At 30.4% G+C, this 21103-nt stretch overlaps 1 protein-coding gene across 3 annotated transcripts in view; it reads left to right on the top strand.

Annotated features, from left to right (window-relative positions):
* Nucleotides 1–328: 328 nt before the first annotated feature.
* Nucleotides 329–21103, top strand: part of cnc (NFE2 like bZIP transcription factor cap-n-collar) — a 123246-nt gene continuing 102471 nt past the window's right edge. Inside the window, exon 1 of one of the 3 annotated variants that reach the window (XM_018516271.1) lies at nt 329–781. In XM_018516271.1, coding sequence (XP_018371773.1) covers nt 329–781 — 453 coding nt within the window. Of the gene's footprint in view, nt 782–11620; nt 11700–19016; nt 19220–21103 lie in introns of those variants that run through there. The other 2 variants (XM_018516272.1, XM_018516273.1) reach the window with 2 other exon arrangements.

Raw genomic sequence — 21103 nt, 5'->3', positions numbered from 1 at the left:
TCGTCGCGCTGGACAGTGTACTCTAACCTTAAAAACTGGAGCAGAAGCACGCGACTCGTTCCAACTCATTCGTGATGTGTCTCATAGTTGGGTGAACGATCGGCTGTTTTTCGGTTGCTGTAGACTCTTTGTTTACGTGGGACTGTCTTTACGTTTTGGTCACGCGCGATGTCAATGGATATCTTGTGGAATTGCGTCATCTCCTCATGACGCCGAGTCTATTGTTTATACTTGGTAGGGATAGTCAGGGATAGCTAGGCAGTGTGACAACGTGTCAAGATCTGTAGGACTGTTCTTGGGCAAGATTTAATTCGAGAGAAACGGCAAGATGTTGTGCATGAAGAAATTGTATCGGGAGGAGCTGCTGCAGCTCGCGTTGCTGCTCTCCTTGTTGCGCGTAGATCCCAATTCCTACCTGGGTTTGGACATCCAGACCATTGGCGTGGGATCTCTGGATCTCAACAATGGATCCGGATGGCACACGGATCACACGATTGTTCATCGCCCGATGTTCATCCATCCAAAGAATCCAGACTCCATGCTTCTGAACTACCAGAGGGATCTATTCGAGGAACTAAACTCGTTGGGGAGATACAACAGAATGAATTCTGGTCTCAATGCCATACAGGCCTATCTACTGAATGTCGAAGAATCCAATAGAGTGGCAGGCCCCAGTGTACCAGTTTCTACAAATACAACCAGGAATATAACATCTCCTGATCCACCAACATCCACCCAGAGCCCTGCAGAGCCAGTTGGCGCAGCGGAGCTCACTCAAGAGGTAAACCTTTCAATTGATTTTGCTAGCAGAGATTATAATATAGGAAATTGAACAAGGATTGATATTTGTTACAATGTAGACATATCTGTGTTATTAAAAAATTGATTTTGCTAGTAGGAATTATGGAGTAAAACAAGTATTTGTTACAAAATATATCGTAGATGTGTCCCTGTGTTATTAAATAATTTCTAGCAGAGATTATATGATATAGGAAATAGAATAACGACTAGTATGCGTTACAATATATAACATAGCCATGTCTCTGAATTATTAAATAATTAATGCTAGCAGGAATTATATAACGTAGGAAATAGAATAAGGATTAGTATGTGTTACAATGTATAACATAGACATAACTGTGTATTATTATTAAAACCGTTATTTAATACTTTGATTACCATACATAAATCATTTCTTTTTTTTACAATACAAAAGCTAATGCTACTCTTTATTCTTTTGCTCTTATTCTTTTAAGTACATAATCTTAATATTTATATTTAACTTGAGAACAGTTAAATATCATTTTAAGTGCTGCATGGCTTCAAGTGCAAGTAAAAGTTTCTTTGCTTAATCTATTATTCATTTTAAAATATATAATTTTTTTATAGTTAATAATATCATTTATAACACCACATAATGTAATACTAATGATGAATTGCCATACAGAAAGGCATTGATATTTATATAAATACTGTATCATCATTGTTATTCATAGTATCTTATAATATTTTTTGACAAAGATACAAAAAAATAGTCGATTCTATACGTAAATTCTGACCGCGTTAAACTGCATGCAACAATCAAATTTAAAAATAATATTTGGCAATGCATACTCGGTGCGTATATCTGGAACATTTTTTTTTTGCTCGATGCGAACATTCTGAAAAATCAGAAATAACTATGTCCCGTCACGGTCACGTTGATAAGTCAAGATTTGTTGAAAAGAGAACGCAATATCACTCTTTGACAATAGTATATAATCGTGTGATGTAAATGACCCCACAAATCCTTGCGACGACCTTGTTGCTTGTAGAGGCCTTATTCGTCCCTCCTTCTTTCGTTTTCCTTTCTTCTCTTTTTTTCGAAGCACTAAATTGATTCGTATATACTTTCAATCTTTTATTAATATTAATTGAAACACAAAAATAGAAATACGTGAGGCACTAAGGCATAAGCAATAAACGAATCGACTGATCAATAATAGAAAACAAGGCAATAACGTAAGTATTGGCATTCAAAATGTTGATTTGTTTACTGCTTATGTTTATTGAATTCAGAAAGTAGTCAAGAGGGGCCATTGGCGCGCGAGGAAAATTTTTATTTAAAATCAAATATGAAAAGAATATTAAATTATTATTTAAATTATTACATTAAAAAAGTATTATTTAAAATGTATAATTCGTAAAACATTATTTAAAATTATATTAACACAAACAAAAGAGGAATAATATATAATAAGATCTATGTTTTTTATATTTTGGAATTTCTTAAAATAAAAATTTTTTTGAAATAATAATAAGATTGGAAGTAAGACCGTTTATGTTAGAAACATTACTTTAAATACGAAGCCATTACGGCCTGAATGTTAAGATGTTGAACTATTATATATATTCATATTAAATGAATTCATTTCAGAAATTATAATATATTTTTTTGAAATATCAAAATTGTGATTAGACATTTCAGAAATATTAAAAATGTATATAATATTTTACTATAAATATTTATATTAAAAAAGGGGACTTCAAGGAGGGACCATGCTCACCAGTGCATACTTTTACTAGTTAAGTTTTTTGTGTGCCATAATCTTTATTTGCTTTGTGGAAACTTACGCGTTTATATAACCAATAATTACATTTACGAGTTGAATATAAGACTTTGACGTAATATTTCAGACGCGTGTTATAAACAATCAAACATAGAATTAGAGATAAATTATATAATCTAATCACTCGGTTTTTATTTTTAAGTTTTATTTTTTTATATATATATATATGTGTGTGTGTGTGTGTGTGTGTCTATTATCTTCACAATTTAGAAATGTATATCTAAGACATTTTATATTATTATAACTTTGTTTCAAATTGTTTCCGTATCTTTGCCTTATGAAAGAAAGTTACAAGTTGCTGATAAAATTCGAAAGAAATTAAGTTTACGATCCGATAAATAATGCTGTGTGATGGAAATATTAATAGATTGATGAGTCATAAACCCACTTTTCTTTGTTGTATCTGAAAATATGATTGCATTCTATCATTCATAATTGTCTTTTTTTGTGATTTTTTGTCGAATCTATACGAGGATCAGTTTTTTTCCTTCTGAGGACAAGCGTCCTTGTATGCTCAGGTTATCTATACTAGTCAATCTGGGTCAATTAATTGTGAATTTGTCCCCAATCATTTAGCGATGACCATTTTTAGTAAATTAAAAAATTCTTCCATCATGTACATATATTGAGTGTAATGACGCATCACGATTCACGATTAATACATTCATGTATGTGTGTGTCTGATAAAGAAAGTATATTATCTTATACTGATAATACGCTTTCATAAACAATAATATACTAAGCGTGCGTGATGAATGTCACAATTTAGATAACAATGCATAATACAATATTGTTAGTAAAATTATTTACTATCTTCTAATTCTTCTGAATTTTCTCTCAGAATCTTACATTCGGCCTTTAGCCATTCCTTTTAGGCCATTCCGGATTTTAAATAATGATAATATATTCGTAGTAGATATATTTTTTATATATATCCGTGTTAAATTCAATTTAAAGTTTATTTATCTCTATTCTAATTGACATTTGAATCGGCGATCTAGAGTTTTAAGAGTGTAGTTCGACTAATTTTATAGCTTAATATCTCTTAAACTATTGAGTACTTGAGCAAAATACGTGTCAATTTTTTTTTTCGATACACAACCTACTGGGAAAAATTTAGAGCATTCGAGAAAAAGCACCTCGCGTCGTTCTCTTGTTAGTGATAAATATATAGGTATATAAAATATATTCACACTAAAATATTTAAACACTAAGATCGCTTGGATCAAAAATAGAATTTTTCTTATTTAATTAGATTTATTCTCATTGGTATCCAATTTTGTATTATAATTATTGTCTTAATTTAAATTATGTTTAGAAACAAAAACAGTTTTGGTGGTTTTTCTTATGAGAGAAGAACATAATTAGATACGCAATTAATTTACTTGAAATAGAATCGTATCAACTGGATTTAGTCATTAATAGAATTCTGCGGTCTTTGGCGAACTGAGGTCACGCGAGGCTATGATATCACTCGCACACGTCGAAGTATTCTTTTCTGTATTATCTCACCACTTAAGCACTTGCGTGAAATCCTTCAGGTGTAATTGCATTGCAAAACCAAGTATGTAGTAAATGTCTTCACATGTGTGTGATTTAATTTTTTATGTAAAAATGACACTATACGTTTAAAACCAATATTTATATGCAGTGTAATGCAGTATGTTATTTTTATATGGAAAATTAAATCACACCCCCCCCCCACACACACACACACACACACACACACACACACACACACAAACAAAGTAAAAAAAATTTACTAAATCTTAATACATATTTTTTTTAATAAAAAAAATTACAATAGTACTAATAAATATTTACTCAAAATAACAAAAATTATAGTTAAATCAAATTAATAGTTCAAATATTCATGTATCAAATAAATATATGTTTACATTTAATAAAATATTTACTTAGAACTATACCAACAAAAATTTTTTTAATTGTGCATTTTTTTATCGCATTTATTACACACTTGGATTTACAATATGAATACTCGTGTTCGTAAGGATTGCTGGCTCTACCGATTTACCGAATGTTCAAAATCTGTATATTTTACGTGCCGTATAATACAAACAGTACTACGATTATTAAAAAATGTAGTAAAATATAATATATTATTTTTTATGTTTAAGTTTTAGGTTTCATTTTCATAAAAATATAAAGTGTATTCATAATTGTAAAAAACATACTTAGAAACATAAACAAAAATTTCTCTAAGAATTTTTAACAAATTGTATATTGCTTTAAAGGATATTGTTTTTGAATGATAATAGTCGCTACGATGACGCACGCGCGCGCGCGCGCGCGCGCGATGTTACGAACACGGAATGATGCAACCGGAACAAGAATGTGTCTAATGACTTTTTAAATATCTCTCATTCTTTTAAGAATTGGAGTAATATTTCGTGAAATGCTTATGCGTCAAATACGAATGTGCGCTGTGATAAGTAAGCAATTCTCGCGTCAGAAATATTTCTGAAACAAGCTATAATATCATTCGCTCAATCTGTAAGTGTACTTAAAAGAGTCACGATTAATATGATACAAAAAGTCATAGAATAAAACACGTTGATTTTAAAATATCAATGTGTCACGTTTCTTATATTTCTTATTTATTAATTCACATTAATTAATGATACAAATAATACTGCGATTATTAAAAAATGTATAGTGATATAATATATTATTTTTATTTCCAATTTTTGGACTTTATTTTCGTAACATAAAATGCATTTTGTAAATATGAAGAATACATTTAGAAACGTAAACAAAAATTTCTTTAAGAAATTGTAAGGAATTTAAAATCTTTGAAAATAATTTTTGTATTTGTGACAATTAAGACACATATAATCAATCTTTTTCATAAAAAACTTATTAAATTAAAAACTTATGTTTATAAATGAAAATAGATAAAAAGGACTGTGATAAAGATGTAACTATTTTTGAATGTTACTGACTATATATAACGAAAAGTATACGTAAGTATATTTTCCGTTATACATTACCGAGAACTGCTTTGTTCCAAATTAGATTTCTGGCTTCATTTCAACACGTGAGTGACATCAGTAAATTTATTAGATTTCGAACAGTATTCAATGCAATTTATATCAATTATTTTGCAAAAAAATAATTTAATTTTTTTTATAGCAATTATAAATATCGTAGCGCGATAAATCGCGCCGCTTTATTTGAGTAAAACATTTGTGCGAGACATTGCCAAAATTTTTCGTCAGGCTTTTGCGACGGCCTCGATTACAAAAATAATTACATGCAAGTGCTCGCGTTAAAAACGACTTTGCGAAAAAAAAAATACGCATGAGAAACAGATGTGACCTCGATTTCCTGAGGATTGATGCAAAACTCTCTGTGCAAATCTTTCGTTTCCAGAACGATATATGCGTACAGAATTAGGAAACGATTGGAGAATTTTTAACGCGATCATAAAAAGCTGGTGCTCGTGAAAAATAATTCACCCTTCTGTCTTTATTTTTGCGTGTTAAGAACGCGTTGAATGATTGAATGTCATGCAAACTCCAAGTTTTACATTTTATGTTTCTGCGAGATTTCATAGCACGCGATGCTCAGCACGTATTCAATGGTAATCAGAGTACCCTTTTTTTTCTTGAAAAGGTGACATTTAGGTATATGGACGTGCAAATTAAACGAAAGAGTGACGTTAACTGCCGTAGTAAATATTGGCGTGCGTTGAAAGTTCTACAGATATCGGTCAAATATAGAACTATGAACGATATAAGTAATATTCTCAATGTAAGCTTTGCGTATGTTTCATAATATTTTGAAACTACAAATTTCTAATATTTGAGTACCAATAGGCTATGTGTGATACAAATAATTTGTACTAATATTAATAATCATATCTCTTCAACGTATTCTACCCTAGGAAACATGGTTTGAATAAATAACACGCATTGCAAAATTAATTTTATCCATAAAAAAAAATATAAAAATTTTATTTCGCACTTTTTACGTGACTTATTTACAAATAGTGAATACATTATTATATACACAGAAGTTTATTAAGAAAATTGCATTGTAAATTATATTAATTTATATCATTAAATTTTGAAAACATTTAATCTTATTATAACTATTTTTTAAGTATTTCTTGTTAATTTTTTCGAATCTATTTTGAGTCAGTTAATTTCTTTCCTTAAATGCATGTTTTTGTGTATAAAAATTGAGGATGTCAGACTTTCCCCGATTATAGAAAGGCAGCTGTAACCAAGCGTATCTCGAAAGAAATACGTAATATTTTATGTAGCGGTGAATACAAATCTTTTTAACGGGTCAAGATTAGCAAATTGTCCTACTCCAATCGAAGTATATCTTTCATGTGTTCTAATGATTACATTATAGTATAGATGAATAGAAAACAAAGCTAGGGATATATAACAATGCTTTATTGGCAAGCACAAGTGATAACAATGTGGTTTATTGGCAAATGTTGATTCTTCAATATATGTACTTATATACATTTTATTTTATAAATAATACGATTTGCAAAACATTTGATATTATTGCAAAATATTTTTCATATAAATTATATTTTTAAGAGTGAAAATACAGATAACATAATTTTCGAACATTGTATGTCGGAAAGAAAGGATTTAATTTGTAGTATCATAATTCATATAACACACACGCACACACACAAACGCGCGCTTGTTATCCTGATTCATTACTTATTATCTTATGATGTAGCATTTTTATCTCATAATGATTTTGTAAAAAATGTGAACTTTAATCGAGATATTAGCACACAATGTGAAGATTTTTTTCGAACACTTCTGTGATTTTTCTCATTTCATAAAAATTTTACTTGCTTAATTCTCTTTCTCTCCCTAATATCACTAAACTGTATAATTTCTTAAGCATTTTGATCATGTATTATAATAAGAGCAAAGTCTAACTATATGGGGAAAAAAGCTATTAATAATAATTTAAAGTGGAAGTTCTACTATAGCAAGTATTAGTATATTTGTATCAGTATGATTCCTTATTCTGCAATTTTTGATAACATTGTATATTAATAATGCCATATGGAAAATTGAAAGCAATGAATTCCAATGCTTAATTTTAGAGTAAAACTAAAGTTAAAACTTTCCTTGCCCGTTAAAACTCTTATTTATATATATATATTTTATCAATTTAATTGACAATGAAAAAATATATGCTTTTAGAAATATTTAACCAGGATATATGTGTAAAATATACAAGCGCAAAGAGAAATAAACAGATAAAAAGCTATCGGCGTAACTCGAGTTCTATGTAATATTGTAGAACGAAGGTCGATGCAACGACAAGGCCGAATGTTTTATTGTCTTTATTTGCTCGTTTTATTTTTCTAATTTATTTTTTAATTATTATATTTATGCATAAAAAAAAAAATTTCAAATATTTAAATATTAATTTTTTTCCATATATTTTATATCTTTTATATCTCTCATATCTTATATATCTTCATTTAACATTGAAATTTTTACTATAAATTAAAAAATGCCTATTACGGTCGAAGCTGGATCTTTATTGCCTTAAAATAATTCAATCTTGAATTACATAATATATACTATATATGTACTTGCATATATACTATATTGTAGTCTTTTCAAACTGCGCCGAATTGTTTTTCCGGACTACAAACGCAATTAAAACTACTCTAGTAATCGCGAATTAAATTGACAAGCAATTTAATAATTTAATGCTATCATCAAGCATCATATTATAAAGACGTTAATATGTTGAAACTGTTTATAAATTTATTGCGAAAAACATTACCTCGGCCGGGACTTGAACCCGGATCTCTTGTATTTCGTACGAGCGTCCTAAACCATTAGATTGAAATTTTTATCTCTTTAAATTGAAAGAGAAAGAGAGAGAGAGAGAGAGAGAGAGAGAGAGAGAGAGAATATTGCTCGAATTTGAATATATTAAAAATTTTTTTAAATATTTATAAATATATTATATCATGTATTGTTAACTAATCACTCATTTTCATTTGGTAATAATTCGCGAATTTGGAATTTATTATTAATAGTGGCCCAAGTAGTGGCCTGAATCCAAATTACTGATTGAGAATTAGTGTATTTTAAATTTTTATAACATTAGCACATTCGACTGTTACTCTGTTTTATGATTTGTTATTTTTATGATCTATATAACGGAGATTTGTCCGCTGTTTTGCACTGATTGCCCGCCTGCCAAGTTTTAAATCGTGCAACGATGTTGCAATGGGTCGACGTCTCGAGGTGACGTACATAAACAGGAAAAACGACCAATTGAGTCAGTTTTCGATTTTTCATTGTGGAATACCCACAAGGCGAACAAGTGTTTATAGCATATCAACCAATGTAAATAAATTTGTCAATTAATGACAGATTCAAGCAGAAGTGTTTTATTAAAAGATGTAATGTTATGCATATAAAATGTAAATTTTATGTTAATAATATCTAGATTCAGGAAATATTATATATTGAGAAGAGAGAGAGAGAGAGAGTTAGGCAATATTGTACATATTTTTCAGAATTAAAAGTTATTTTCGTAAATTTGATTTTGATTAATAAGAAATTCAAAACTCTCAAAGCCAATTTCAAAATGTCATAAACTTTTAAAATGTAAAAACTATTATATGAATTTTTATGTTTATATGAGTCTGCAATAATTTGAAAATATTAGTTATTATATGCAAGAATTCGAGCATAAATTTTTAAAAATCTATTATTTTAATAATAACTGATTATATAACAAATTTTTTTTACTTTAAAATTAAAAAAAATGTAAAAATTCTCTAAAAAGTTGAATCTTTTGACATTTGACATTTTATATAAAATGACGTAATGAAGCATCATTTATCTTATCTCAATCGAATTTCTGCTTCGTATCGACATACCACACTGAGAGAAAAAAAATGATTGCGATTATCATAATTTAGCTATAATTTATAATAATTTTTATGATAACTATTCATATGTTTTTAATTGTTTTATTCATGCAAATATAGTCAATTGTGTTATTAATTAGTAATTACAGACACTGTTTAAACATTAGTTTTTTAAAACATATTTTTTAGTTATTATTACTACATAAATACTAAGTGAATTTAAGAAAATAATTGTATTTACTGAATAAAAATATTTATTTTATTTACTATTTATATCTTGATATTTTATTATATTAATATTTGAAATTATCAATTTAATTTATAGTAAAATTTTTTCATGTTTGAGAAAACTAGTATAACTTATAAGAGTATTACTAATTTAAATATTGTTTAGTGGTTTAGTCAGCAGTGATAATTATAAAAATAGAGCTTGTAACCATAATAGTTTTACTATGCAATTATAATTATAAATACCAAATACTTTCCTTTCAGTGCAAAGTTCAACTCATAATCCGTTGATCTATAATTAGGCTGGGTTCGGGGAGACGCTATTAGCACTATTTGTGTCATTCTATCTTCATCGTCCATTAAACGTGAAACAAGGATAGCCTGACATAAATAGCGTTGATAGCGCGCTGCCCGAACGCAGCTTTAATCAGTCCGTCGGTACTGTATTGTATCGGCCAGATCGCATCGTGTAGCGAGTTCTTACATTTTTCATCACTTTTTTTATCGCGCGTATACGTTTACGATGTCACACGCGTACAATATTGCGCACGAGTGCAAAGGTTGAGAATATTCAGCCTTCACGTGGAATGTGCAGCGATTAAACACAATCGTATACAATGATCTATTATAGAGATTTGATGATTGCAAGACGGAGAGTCTCCTAGGATAAATAATGTAATGATTGAATCTTGAACGAAATCGAATTATTATTCGCTTATGAAACTAACATCAAATCATAATTTGCGTATATTTTGTAGCTAATTGTAGGTTTTTTATCATTAAAAAAATCTTATTTTTTAGTATTATGAAAAATTATTTGTAAGCAGCCTGCTTCTTTTTACTATAAATTTTCTCCTTTTACATTAAATTACTCCGCTCTTTACTGTCGAAATTCGATAACATTGATGATTACATCTCTGATGATTACGTGAATTAATTATTAGAAACTCACATATTTCTTTTATATATTATTACATGAATCATTAACGGTAGTAATAATAGTTTTCTATGAACTATTGAGTTGAATCATGGTCCAACCAATAAACACAGCACGTAAGAATCGTGCTATATTGGTGCATTCATGCGAAGTGCATATTTATTAACTGTTACAATTGAACTATTAATCCATTGCTCGTGGATATTAGAAGAATTTATTGCTCGAAATTATTGATTATCGAATAATATATTGAATATTTGCTCCATCATATCTAAATCGTCTTAATATATTTTTCTTTATTAATCAAAATATTTGAAAACATAGGAACATATAAACATGATAATGTTATGACATCAAGTTTTAATTGAGACAATTTGTCACAGTTGTGCCAAATTAGTCTTTTAATCATGTTTACATTTAATTTAAAAAATTTACATGTATATAAAATAGACTTTAAAGAAATTTATATCTGCTCTTATGCAATATACTTTCTGGATACTTTTCCGTATATTTACAGATAACAAATGTTTATTGAATAGGAACGATCAACAAAACGCGACCTATTTGATCTTTGCGATTAAGACGTTTCGGCACAAGTTACAATTTTGCCAATAGCTAGAAACGCGAAGTTTCTCGGCTCACCGCGAGATTTGACGTTCCTTTTAACGAGTTTTATCGTTCGGTAACGAACGCTTCCAACGTCGTCGCGTCACGTGTTCATCGAGCGTTCCATAAATTTTCATAAATCAGCATCGCGAACGTATGCAAACGATGACCCTGACGACCCGTCGCGGTTGACGGACGAAAGTCGCCTCGTCGATCCCGAGGTGCGAGCGGCCGGCAGTACGGCGGCACGCCGCGCGACGAATTCAAGTTAGATGCCGCGTGTGTACGCACCACTGGTCGCGCGCGTAATTAATCGGAGCGCAGAAATCGCCGTCGTTACGTGCTTCGGACGTGTCAAATGGCGCGCAGGAAGAGGAAGCAACCGAGGATGGTCACTGTGTTCGTGCCAGACGATGTACGTGTGCGCTTCTTTATCTTAGCGAATTAATTCTCCATCGAAAATAAACATACGTCATAAAACACGCTGTTTATTGTTCGCGAATATTTGAAACGTTTCGGAGGGGAGGGGCGGGGGAGGGGCGGGGGGGATTATTAGACACTTAAATTGCAAAAGAAACTTACAATGCTAATGTGTTTTACATTCAATAATACTCTCGACGTTCGAAGTCCAGAGAATTCATTTTAATCTGCGTATAATCACATTGTGACAGAAAAATCGCGAGATATATAGTGAGTACAAAAAGTATTCGTATATAGAGAAAATATTTTTTTAAAAAACTTTATTTTTAAAAAATAAATATTATCCAGCGAGAAATGAGTCATCCAATTGATGTCGAATCGATATAAATTCGATGATTTTAATACCAATTTGACGTCGATTCGACGTTTAATTAATGATCTTTTCTTGTTGGATAATTAACAATTTATTCATAAAGAATAAAATATAGACTGTATGTTTCTTAAAATTATATACCAAATTGATGTGTATTATTTATACAAAATATATCATCTCCGAAAAATAAGCGAAAATTAAAAATTGTATCATTTGAATGCCCAAAAAGTATTCGTACAGACGAGAAATTTAGCTTCTAAAATCAGGAATACATACTCGTTTGGTTATATTAGAACAGAATGTATTCATTGTATAAAATTGTTAATTAATATTTTTACTTGCGATTGAGAGCGAATTTTTGATTTTTATATATTTTAACTGTAATATTTTAACCGTCCTATTTTTTTATTGTTTTCAACATTGATAATGATCCAACAGGGATCGAAACGTTTGTGTGTTTGTTTATATTGTTCATTGCCGGCATATTAAAATTTTATATTGTGACTACATGACATATTTATTTTGTATTTTTTAAAATATCACTATTTCCAACGACTTATTCTTAAGCTCGTGGCCCTTTTTCTTTCAATTTTTTTAATTTTTTGAGCCTTATTATAACAAATTAATATTTATGTTCTACAAATAAGGCTTTTTTATAATAAATTTCCTTGTACGAATACTTTTTCCTCTCACTGTATATATTCTTTGTTGAGAGAATGATTTAAAAACTTCAATATATGTCGGCTTTCATTAGAATAATTATAATACAAATTATTTATTTGCCGGTATAATTTTATTTATTTTTTATATACGATATATAATCTAAATATTCTATCTAAACAACGATGTTGTTCTTTTTTTCAGGTATGTATCAATCACATCTCTTCCAGGACTTTTCCGAGCTTTAAAACTTGCTTCGCGGAAACATCTCAGTATTCCTTTGCTGTGCAACAAATCTACAACATTTCATATTAATAACAATTAATATAGTAGGTATACAATGTTCCATGTCTTTTGGTAAGTTTTAGTAATATAAAATTTTCATTTTATATTGTTTTATTCTTGTTGTTCTGACTTCCGTTCATATCATTCGATTTTACAAATCCTAAGCTTGTTTTTTTTTAAATCAATTCAATGATCAAGATGTTGTAATATTAAACATTTTATAAACTTAGAGTGAAACTTTTTTTGATGAAAATTTAATCAAAGGCGAAAAAATATAATTACACCAAGAGATTCTCATGTTTTCATTATGTATACATCTATTTGATACTAATATCAAATTCACATCATTCATGATGAAGTAAATATTCTCTAAATTGTCTGTTTAATACGAGACAAAGTTAGAAACTGGAAGTATTTTGTTACGATAAATTCGCTACGAATGTCGTTTTAGTCAACAAAGATTCCTATGAATCAGAGCAGCTCCACTCTAATAAAGTCCATCGGTTTACAACTAACGACCGTCTTTGTCGCATTACTTTCTACCGTTAATGTAAACAACATTGCACTATTGTCGACGTACGCCTTAAAATTAGCACTGTCGCACATATCTATGAATAAGTCGATCGCCAGATAAACAGCGTAGAATTTTTTGCGCATTTCATCGCATCGTTGAGAACATGCGTTTAGGAAAGATGACTACCAAGGTTAGCGAGATCGAGGCAGCTTCTGTAAAAATAACCGCGACGTTCAGCAAGAACATTTGTTCATGCTTAAAGAGTGCAGCGATCTTGTAACCTTCGCGGGTTAAACCCACGCGTCTTCACGTATTTGGCAATCAAGGGAGATCTCGATATCTTTTTGTTGCGCTTTTCGTGAAGCTTTGCTGTGCCCAGTTGGCTATACCGTAAATTGCGATAAATTATTCGGCGAACGTATACCTTTATATTTTTAATATTTGACTTGTCGCTTTAACTACACACATGTAAAGTAGCTGTTTTTATATTTTCTCAACTTTAGGGTATTTTTTAGCGACAAATTGAAGCGTTTATTTACAAATATTAAAAATATTTTATTAGCTTTCACAAATTAAACTCTCATTAGAAATTCCTGTTAGTGGTTTCATTTGTTTACACTTTTAAAGATGGATTCGTCAAAACTCATGTTTTCTTAGTTTATGTGCTAAAAATTATTATTTCTCATTGATTTTGAAACAAGCATTATTTTTTATTTCTATAATTGAAAAAATCATAATTAAACGAAGATACGCTGTCATTTATATGATAATTTTTTTTTATTATAAGATATACTAGCCATTAGCTAGTTTAGATATACTATTTGACTAAACTACATGCTAAATAGATATAGACGGCGTAGAGAGTAGAGATATGTTATCTAACACGTGACTGGTTTTTCCTGAAGTTCGTGTCGGTTTCTCCATCGATAAAACAGTATAATGAAGTATAATTCAGTCGAAGTTGTCGAAGTTTTAATTACCGATTGCTGGTTAAGTAATTCTCTACACTGGATTTTATGTCCGCCAGCGAGAATTGCGTTTGTTGATTTTGTTTAAAACGAGCGCTGACATCAACATAATCACTTTCTTGTAGGAGCCGGGATATATTTTTCCTCAGTAATAAACACATGCTCTATTGTGATAAAAAACAGCTCACGCGATATGATATATTTGTGACTACGTTTAGGATCGGTCCAGCGCGTTATCTTTGATAAGGAAGCTCTAGCGTTATCGTGTTTAATAAAAGTTATAAAGATAAGGTTTCTCATGAACTTTTGCAATAATTAACACACTGGTATTTCTGAAAAATGTCAGAACGAATTTTGCACTAGCAGTGATGTAATTGACGAGGTCGGCAACAGTTAATTGGGAGTAACAATTTTTCTCGGTACGTTAATCGAACCAATTTACGCTGTATTGTAAGTATGGATGGTAGGCGAAAAGAGAGACATCCAATTTGTGTGCGAGTAAAATATTATTATTGTTTGTTATAAGTACGAGATTTGTTGAATTATTTTTAATTTAGCCTATTCAAGACTAACTTAATAAATTCTATTGATCAGCGTTATATCAAAGAAAATATCAAGTAAACAACATTTATTAAATTTATTAATATGTCAGCTAGTAATATTTTCTATATTTGGTGATGATCTATTTTATTTACTACTCTTATGTATTAGAAATATTACATTACGTCATAATGGGTTAAAAGGGAAAAAACATTATCTCAAGATGTTTTATCGAATTAGTTCACATTAAAAATACGATTGATCTAGTTACTAGTATCTAATATCGAAATCATCGTAATATGATTGATCTAGTATCTAATATCGAAATCAAGAAGATAGTTTAATATTTAAAAAATAATTGTATCAATGGATGAACAATTCTTCGTTCAAGAATTGTTCATCCATTGATAAAATTATTGAACATTTCTTTTAAAATTGATTCAAATCTCAGCTATGAAATATCCATACAAGCCATTATTACATAAGGCCAAAAATAACCATTCATATACTGTTGTGCAAACATGTCTCATACTTCTCGTCCGAACTCTCAACATTTTTTTGTACGATAATCCTCTGCAGCATCGCATGTTGTCGTAAGCGATTCTTTCTAGGTAAATGATATTTTTGTTAGCAATCGTCATTAATAAGTGTTCGTTATATGCAGTGATTACATGCTCGTGTGTTCTATTCACACAGTATTATTATCTAGAATAATCGGCGACCTTGATTTCGCGAGTGTAGCAGCACATGTATAATACCGCGCAGGCACTAACTTTGCTTTCTTCAACTTTTTTGCTCTATAAATGTGCATAAAATAAACTTCATTGTCATTATTTTTCCAGACAATTTATTAGACATTTCTGATTCGTTGAGAAATTATTGAAGTAACGTCCAAAATACACAGTGTTTACTGAAATCTTACAAAAAATTCCTCCCTCCTTTCCGAATTTTCTGGGTATTTTTATTCAGAATCCAAAAAATAAGATTGAAGAATTTTTTAATATGTTTTGAAATAAATTGAAGTGCAAATAACGCAAACAAATTATATATAATAAATTAATAGAAGAAAAGATTTCATTCTTATTATTTTCTACAATTGGAACGCGAAATCTACAGGTGTAACGGAAAGACCTACTACAATATAATTATTTTCCAGCTAGGACACGCTGTGTTACATTGCGTTACATTATATATGTAAAGTATTGAAACGCAGTTTAGTTTTATATGATGTAACACCAGAGTGCACACACATTAACCGGAATCTACGATAGGTATAATAAGCCTAAAGAAATTGATCAATCATAGTTGAGTCTCTTTGCATTCGACTATGATTGATCAATTTCTTAAGGCTTAAGACTGATTACATCTACTGTAGGTCCGGACTTACAGAGTTTTCCATTCTTATTTTTACAAGTATTTAGCGTACCTGTAATAGACTTATGATTTTTTTTTAATTTTGAATTAAATTATAAATCTTTCAAGATTGACGGTTTTTAATAACTTTATTATACAATAAGCGTGACTAGCAAATAATTTTTTGGTAACACTGATATACTTAACACGCTCTTATTTAACTTTTTACAGTGTTGAGCAGTGTAACGTTGTGTCACAGTTGGACAATTTTGTATTGGACATAATGTTACACTCATCTGTGTATTTTGTTAGAAAACAACCACTATCAGTGAGCTACTCTCTTCTGCTGAGTACTTGGCCGAGTATTATCTTTTATCTGTGTGTGTCATCCCGATTTTTCAATAAAAATTCGCAAGACACACGAGAATACACGTAAATGTCTGTGGATGTATAACTTATTGCTAACCGATTGTTGACATTTTGCATTACGAAAAGATAATCAAAGGAATAATGTTTTCAAATAAATGATAGAATTTAAATTCAAAAATAAAATTTGAAAAATTTCTTTGAGTACTAATAAAAGTCCATGAAAATTCTTGAATTTTTTTATCATTTTTAATAAAATCTCTTGAAAAGTCCAGATTTTTTAGGTAGTAAAAAGATCTCCTGGAAAGTTCAGATTTTTTTAGGTAGTAAATACTTATCCTGAAAATATTGCGAGAACATAGCTCTAGCATTCATTCAATTACACTTTTCTTGCGGATGCAGCGATGTTATAATTATATATGTGCATTTTTTGTATAAAAAGGAAAAATTAATCAGTGAGAAAATAAAGTATAAGGGAGCAGAGAATGTGGAGAAAGTTCGTTTCAGTGACAGGAAAGATACATAATTCAGTAAATGGACCTGTACGCCTGTGCAATGAATTTATAATTACAGTGAACATTATTGATATGTAGGAAAATATGTATTACGTTATTGAATGCCATTAATGTTATATATTGCTGAATGCTAAAATATATTTATGCGATAGAAATGTTTTAATATTCGCTTCAGTAAAATGAAAAGAATAAGATACGATGTAATTATTATTATTATTTTGTTTCGCACACATGCATATTATTACACTCTTTTTTTACTACATTTATGACATAAATGTACGTAGTAACCGATAATGTTTATATCTTGTCTTCGACATTTTAATATATTATAGTATTTTTTTTCCCTTATTATATATACTGTAAGTACAAGTCTTCACAAGTCGCTGACGATTGGGCAAAATATAACGTATATATCAATAATGTAAGAGCAGTTTGGAATGTAGAATTTAGGAAGAATCACGATGAGTTTGTGAGGAAAATCGAAGATGATGAATTTATTATATTTTTTATATACAGTTTGATTTATAGAAAAATCACGTTGTGACTGAAAAATCACTATCATGATTCCATCATGAGCATACGAATATGTTTGTATATATATATATTTTTTTTAAGAAACATGAACTACGTTTACATGATGCAATTTACGCCGAAGTTATAACATCAATGTTATGAAACTGGCCAATCATAGCTATTCTTCTGAAGAATGGAATGATTGTGATTGGCCAGTTTCTTAACATCGATGTTATAAACTTCGGCATAAATCGAGCAGTGTAAATGTAGCCATAAATGTATATATATAGAAGACCATGTGTAAATTTTGGGTGGTATATCGATGAAGATATCTTATCTTTTGCTCTTGACCACTGGTAACAATTTAGGGTTAACTTTGTATCAATGGTTGCGTCTATCAAAAAAACAACTGTTAAATTCTTTAATATGATTGGTGTACATTTGAATCCAGTGAAAGAGAAATAAGACCGATCATATTAATGATTGACTTATTTGTAACTTAACAAGGAATTTTCTAATAAAAAAGTAAAGCTGTTTTTTCTGCTGAACGTAACCCATATTCGATGCGGGAGAACTCATCTATAATTAAACTTAATCAACATTAACCTTTATGCAATTCTATCGATAGTTGCAATAAAAAATGTGTTCAAGGAAATTACTTTTATCTTTTTGTCGAATGGTATCTAATTATCGAAGTATGCGGGCCAGTTATTTTTATCGCCTTTTACCAATGATCCCATTCAATTCTGACCTCGAGCAAGGTTGGACGAAACAGTTTTACAATGTTGCGAATACTATGTCTGCAAGTTCATGCGCGATGTATAGACATTCTTCATGATTAGCGATACGAATAGCAGTGCGAAAGAGTTGCCCATACCCGTACTCATCGTTATCATCGTGACGCGCGCGTAGAGTAATCTATCCTCGTCGGATGCCATCGCCTCGTCGACGCCGTCGCGCGATCGTCAGTCTCGCGATTGTGAGTGTATAATTCGCAACGACAGTGTGCAACTAGCGCGAAAAAACCGTTCAACGATTCTTCCTTACTCCAGGGATTTCATGTAGAGCGTGTGAATGAAAAAGTAAAACCTACCAAGATCGTAGATCTTTCATTGCTTGTCGATAGAATATAGTTAACCCTGTGTTAAAAACCCCTGTGCTCGCTACGAATTAATTGTCAATCGGTTGTTATAATCTTTGTGTAAACTACATTTACATTGTTCGATAAACACGTGAATCTAGTGTATACATTGTATCTCGGAACACGACGTTACAAAGATCCTTGTGCAAAGACGACATTGAGTCCGCCAAAAATAGCTGTGACGTATCATATCAACGGAGTAGAATTGTGCGGTGATTTCTCTCTCGACCGAAATGTTCTCCAAACTTGAAAGAAGCAATATGAGTCTGGCAGTGGTGTCAAACGCGGTAGGTCAACGATATTGCTGTTAACAAATCTCAATAAGATTAGGGGAAAAGAAAGAGAAAGCATTTTCACTTTTTTGACGCACTGAGAGAAATATTTTGTACCAATAGTTTTGTTACTGACACAAAAACTATTTGTTGATGTATGATCAATCAAACCGTTGGTTATCACAATATTAATTTGTTGAATTTATTAACTAAACTGATCATTTAATGACACAAAACTGTTTTGCATGATGTTTATAGATCTTTTGTAATTAGAAATAGAATATTTTGTTACCGGAACAAAATGAATAATATATAAGTATCTCTCACTTTCTACAGAGTGATTATGTTTGGCGTTTTTAAATTTCCTTAGCTTAGCAAAAATATATATAGATTTAGAGCAATTGAGATTACTAATCGCTCTGAAAAAATAGTTACCATGATTGATCATGGTGTGGTGAGAATCGAGAAGTCCACGAGATTAGTCTCTAATCGTCTCGGCTTTATAGAGGTAGACGTTGAATTTCTCTTACGAGAAGATACGCCATCTCTGATAGCTCCGCGAAACACTCCTTGCTCTATTATAGAGTGGATTATTTTGTTGAAATTACTAAAAGAATACTTATTTTGTAATGGCAACCAAATTTTACATTGGTATTTACAAAACATGAGTCCAAATAAATTTGTACTGTTAAATAAAAAAATTTTGTTCATCTTACAAAAAAATATTGTATTTTGTAATTTTAACAAAGTAATCCAATGATAATCGGCCATTTGTGAATAATTCTCTTTTTCTGTTACTAATACTATATCTTTTTTCTCAGTGCGTGTCGTAAGAAAGCACGAGATAAAATTTCAGAAAGATACAAAGTTAAAAACAACTATAATTCTCGATACCATTAAAAAAGACTCGAGAGATTGAAATGATTTTCTCGAAATTATTATTATTTTTATTGCGAAATATGCACGATCATCTGCGCGTTAAATAATGCAACTTTGTACCAGTAGACGTTTTTTTATATATATATTTATATATCTTTTCTATTACATCACTACTTCCGACCTTGCGAGGAATTCAAAAACACGTGGGATAATCGAAATGCCCTTTCTATGTACTTGGAGTCCATAGTACCGGTATAACCGGTCAAACATGTTCTCATCACAGACTTGTATGTGTATATTGACTAGACTGCTCACACTCTGACGATTTTGCATATGATAGAAAGAGACAAATGTGTACTCAACCAACTTGGTCATATATGCGTATATGTGAACACACTGCTGTGAATGGCACCATCAATGATCTGAATGTATCGTGTAAATGCAATACATGAAAAGCACTACCATAAGCATATATATGTGTGAGTACTAATCCAAGCAGTTGCTATCGACAAATTTTAGTTCCAAAAATGACGACGACGTGAGTCCAGTTAGTATGTAGAAGTTCCTTATATGGTGGTTTTTATAGACGATTCGAGTAATTTTTCATGAATATGAATATTCCGAGTGATGTCACGATTTCTATGAAAAACCTCAGTGCTGGTTAAAACGGACTTCCGTTCCACATGCAAAAAGCTTTTCCAATTGTTCAAATATCCGATAACGTTATCTGTAATTTATCGAGAGTATCAATAATCGAATGGTAATCATTTATTCCTACGGTAGCTGTTAAAAGAACCTTGACTAAGACAACAATGTTAACATAAAAATTATCTAGATAAAACTAATGGTAAGTTTCCTTGACTCGTGTCTGATAAATGGTACTCTTAATCTTCAGGTAATTATATGAGACCTCATTATTATTATTATTATTATTATTATGTTCTATATTAATATATCAAAAAGACAGAGACTTACGGTAATTTACATTAAAAATAACAGTATGTACACATGCTCTCTTAT

Source organism: Trachymyrmex cornetzi, unplaced genomic scaffold (genome assembly GCF_001594075.2).
Source record: "Trachymyrmex cornetzi isolate Tcor2-1 unplaced genomic scaffold, Tcor1.1 scaffold62, whole genome shotgun sequence".
Lineage (NCBI taxonomy): Eukaryota > Metazoa > Arthropoda > Insecta > Hymenoptera > Formicidae > Trachymyrmex > Trachymyrmex cornetzi.
Note: the sequence above shows the minus strand (reverse complement) of the source record. Positions and strands in the feature narration are given on the sequence as shown.